The sequence below is a fragment of the Scomber scombrus genome, chromosome 9 (assembly GCF_963691925.1).
Source record: "Scomber scombrus chromosome 9, fScoSco1.1, whole genome shotgun sequence".
NCBI lineage: Eukaryota > Metazoa > Chordata > Actinopteri > Scombriformes > Scombridae > Scomber > Scomber scombrus.
Genome location: NC_084978.1, coordinates 27460966 through 27465210, shown reverse-complemented (window position 1 = coordinate 27465210; position 4245 = coordinate 27460966). Strand labels below are relative to the sequence as shown.

At 48.6% G+C, this 4245-nt stretch overlaps 1 protein-coding gene across 1 annotated transcript; it reads left to right on the top strand.

Annotated features, from left to right (window-relative positions):
- Positions 1-1409: 1409 nt before the first annotated feature.
- On the top strand, positions 1410-4037 carry slitrk4 (SLIT and NTRK-like family, member 4). The gene has a single exon (XM_062425644.1). It carries the CDS (start codon positions 1446-1448, stop codon positions 4035-4037), a length of 2592 nt encoding a protein of 863 aa, XP_062281628.1. The 5' UTR covers positions 1410-1445.
- Positions 4038-4245: the final 208 nt, after the last annotated feature.

Genomic DNA, 4245 nt, shown 5'->3' with positions numbered 1-4245 from the left:
TCTCTCTCTCGCCCTCTCTCTTTTTTCCTCTATCTCCCGGTCTCTCTTTATCTCTCCTGCAACCATATGAACGCTCTTCCATGGAGGTAGTACAACCACCTTGGGGACCGAACGAGCAGAGAGGTGATTTTTCCAAGCAAGAGGAGCCCGTCAGCAAGAGACGCATCGGGTGAAATCGGAGCCTCACCTCCCCCCTCTCCTCCTCCTCCTCCTCCTCTTTCTCTCCATCTCCACCGCACCCCCCTCCTCCTCCTTCTCCTCCTCCTTCAACCCCTCCACCCCTGTGTGCTTGGCTCAGGTTGATATACAGTAGCCTACATGGGGATATAGAGGGGGCCGAAAAAAAACCTTGTTGCGCCCCTCTAACTGTCTGCGTTCTACTTCAGCTTTGGGAAGGACTGTTTGCGTTTATGTCTCCATCCATGTCTCACCAAAACTGCCCCGTGTCTCCGGAGGGAGCCGCATTCGTTACCACCTCAGCTTTGGGTAAGTCTCGTTTAATTAGAATTCATCCATTTTCCTTAATAAGTACCAGTTTTCTATGTCAAAGATTTGAAGGACATTTTGTTTCTATTTGATGTCAAATGTGGTGGAAAAAAAGCCGGTTTGATAAATGCCTGCCGCTCAAACCCTCTCAATATGTCAGCAATGGGCACAATACCAATTCTCCCCCCTCTCTCTTTCTTCTCCCCCCCCCCCCCCCCCTTTTTTGCTCTCACTGTTGCTTTTCTTAAATAACCTGTGGTGGTGCCTCCACTGCTGCCACTGCTGGCTTCAAATGAGACCCCCATGAAAAAGAGAACTGCAGCCGTTTGACTTTGATTATGTTCAATGTGCTGAGAGGGAAGAATCCTAGTGGTGCTGCTGCTGTCTTAAGACATTTCCAACATGATGCTTCATGCTTTTTTTGGAGGGGGGGGGGAGAATCAGAATGTGATGCATAGATGTGCAGCAGCTCATGGGTTTGGAGTAATTTCCACAGCATATGTTACTTTTCCTGCAGTATGGATTTTTTTTTTTCTCCGGCATCCAACATGAGTGGTGGTCAATAATTAGGGTGAATCACTGTGTCAAAGAAAACCCCACTCACTGCAATGATTCTAATGAAAAAGTACAATAATTAGTAATGGGCAGCATTAGAATGGCAATTTGCATATGGTTACATACATACATATATACAGTAAATGATCATTCTAACGCAAATGTGATTGATTTGATTTCTAATAGGCACTAAAAGGGATTTGAGTTTGATTTTGCAGTATAATTAGTGCAAAATATGCATTTTGATGGATTGCTTTCTCTCTTTGTGTGTGTGTGCACATGTGTCTCTGGGCTTGTTTGCACATGTGTATGTGTGTATGAATGTTCGTGCATGCACCTGTCTTTTTTTTCTCTCTCCAAAGGTTACTAAATGGTTTTCTGGGGGAGGATTTCTAACCGGCGAGATGCTGCTCGTACTCCTGCTGACAGCCTTTTCTTCTTCCATCTCCGGCACCCTCTCCTCCTCCCTCTCCTCCCCCTCCATGTCGGACGGACCCCCGATGGCAGACCCTTCCGCCTCGGACTTGATGGCCGAGACCTGCAGCGCCTGCTCCTGCATGTCGGTGGAAAACGTGCTGTACGTCAACTGCGAAAAGATCACCGTCTATCGACCCACGCAGCTCTTCCCGCCGGCCTCGTCCTTGTACCATCTGAACTTCCAGAACAACTTCTTAATCATACTCTACCCGAACTCATTCCTCAACTTCACCCACGCTGTGTCGCTGCAGCTGGGGAACAATAAACTGCAGAACATTGAGGGTGGAGCGTTCATGGGGATGAGCGCGTTGAAACAGCTGCACCTGAACAATAATGAGTTAAAGGTGCTGCGAGCAGACACTTTCCAAGGGATAGAAAACTTGGAGTACCTTCAGGCTGACTACAACTTGATAAAATACATTGAAAAAGGAGCATTTAATAAACTGCACAGGCTAAAAGTGCTGATCCTGAACGATAACCTCATACAGGCACTTCCTGACAACATATTTCGCTTTGCCTCGCTCACACACCTGGATATAAGGGGGAACAGGATCCAGAAGATTCCTTATATAGGGGTTCTGGAGCACATCGGGCGCATTGTAGAGCTGCAGTTGGACGACAACCCCTGGAATTGTACATGTGACTTGGCACCTCTCAAGGCATGGCTTGAAAACATGCCCTATAATATTTTTATCGGCGAGGCCATATGTGAAACACCAAGTGACTTGTACGGGAGGCTCCTGAAAGAAACCAACAAACAGGAGCTTTGTCCCATGGGAACAGGAAGTGACTTTGATGTTAGGATGCCGCCCCCAATGCCTGATAATGGGCAGTCGCCCTCCAAAATGTCCCCAACCACCATGGCTCCCATAGCCACGAAAGCGCCAAAAACCACTGACTCGTCTAAGATTTATGGTAATGGCATTGTGGCTGGTTTACCTCCTTTTGGAAGAAATAGCCAGATTGTTTCCTTTCAGACGCGGACCCCTCCGTTGTTTTGTCCACAGCCCTGCAGCTGTAAAGCCCACCCGTCTGACTTTGGCATTAGCGTCAGCTGTCAGGAGAGGAATATTAAAAATCTAGCTGATCTCATTCCCAAACCCCCAAATGCCAAGAAACTTCACCTGAGTGGGAATTACATCCGTGACATAAGCCCGACTGATTTCCAAGGGTTTGAGGGATTAGATTTGCTACATCTGGGCAGCAATCAGATCATCACAGTCCAGAAAGGTGTGTTTTCTAACCTCACTAACCTGAGGAGACTGTATCTGAATGGAAACCAGCTCGAACAGTTACACCCAGAGATGTTTTTGGGCCTCACAAACCTACAATACCTGTATTTGGAATATAATGCCATAAAAGAAATCTTAGCGGGCACATTTGACTCCATGCCGAACCTCCAACTCCTGTATCTCAACAACAATGTTCTGCGGAGTCTCCCCGCCTACGTGTTTGCGGGTGTCTCTTTAGCCAGACTGAATCTGAAAAACAACCACTTCATGACCCTGCCAGTGAGTGGTGTCTTGGACCAGCTGCGGTCATTGACCCAGATAGACCTAGAAGGGAACCCGTGGGAGTGTTCCTGCGATCTAGTCGCCCTTAAACTCTGGCTAGAGAAGTTGAGTGATGGAGTGGCTGCCAAAGAGGTGAAATGTGCCTCCCCTGTGCAGTTTTCCAACATCGAGCTGCGCCTCTTGAAAAATGAGATCTTGTGCCCTAAGCTTGTTCCAAGGCCGCCGTTTATTCTCACTAGCGCCACCCCTCTTTTGACCTCAGTTTCGCCTGCTGGAGTCGGTAAAGCCCCACCGGGAGGGCCCGTGCCTCTCTCGATTATGATCCTCAGCATCCTCGTAGTGCTAATCCTCACTGTGTTCGTGGCCTTCTGCCTTCTAGTCTTTGTCCTGAGGCGGAATAAAAAACCTGTGGGCAGACAGGAGGGACTGGGGAATCAGGAGTGTGGCTCCATGTCGCTGCAGCTCCGCCGACACAGCCACAAATCGGGCAAAAAAGGATCCATCCCCGGAGACGACCTGGGAGGCGAAGCGTTCATCCCCCAGACCATCGATCACATCGGAAAGAGCCACACCTGCGGGATGGGACGATCCTCAGACATGGATGCTGGGTTCAAGTTTGCCGACTCACAGAGGCAGAAGATTATCCTCCGGAACAGCGCTGACAAGGATAAAGACTCGCTTTCCACCCTGGAGCGCAACAAGCGCCTCAGCACCATCGACGAACTGGAGGAGTTCCTTCCCCACCGAGAGCCCAGCATGTTCATCCAGAACTTCCTGGACGGCAAAAGAGATTTCAACAGTATAGGCATGGGCGGGTATGAAATCCGCTACCCGGAGAAAACGCTGGATAAAAAGATGAAGAAGTCGTCGCTGATAGGCGGGAACCACAGTAAGATCGTGGTGGAGCAGAGAAAAAGTGAGTATTACGAGCTGAAAGCCAAGCTCCAAGGAACGCCTGATTACCTGCAGGTGCTCGAGGAGCAGACTGCACTGAGTAAAATGTAGGGATTGTTGTGTTTGATTTAGTGCATTGATTACACACACAAATACACACAAGAAAGACACACATACAGGCAGATAGACATCCAAACACATCTGCCTTTCTCTGGTTCTTTCTCCCCTTCTAGCCACACACACACACACATACACACACATACACACATACACAGACATCATTTAGCCACCCCAGATCTTTCGCTTTCTTTCTACATTT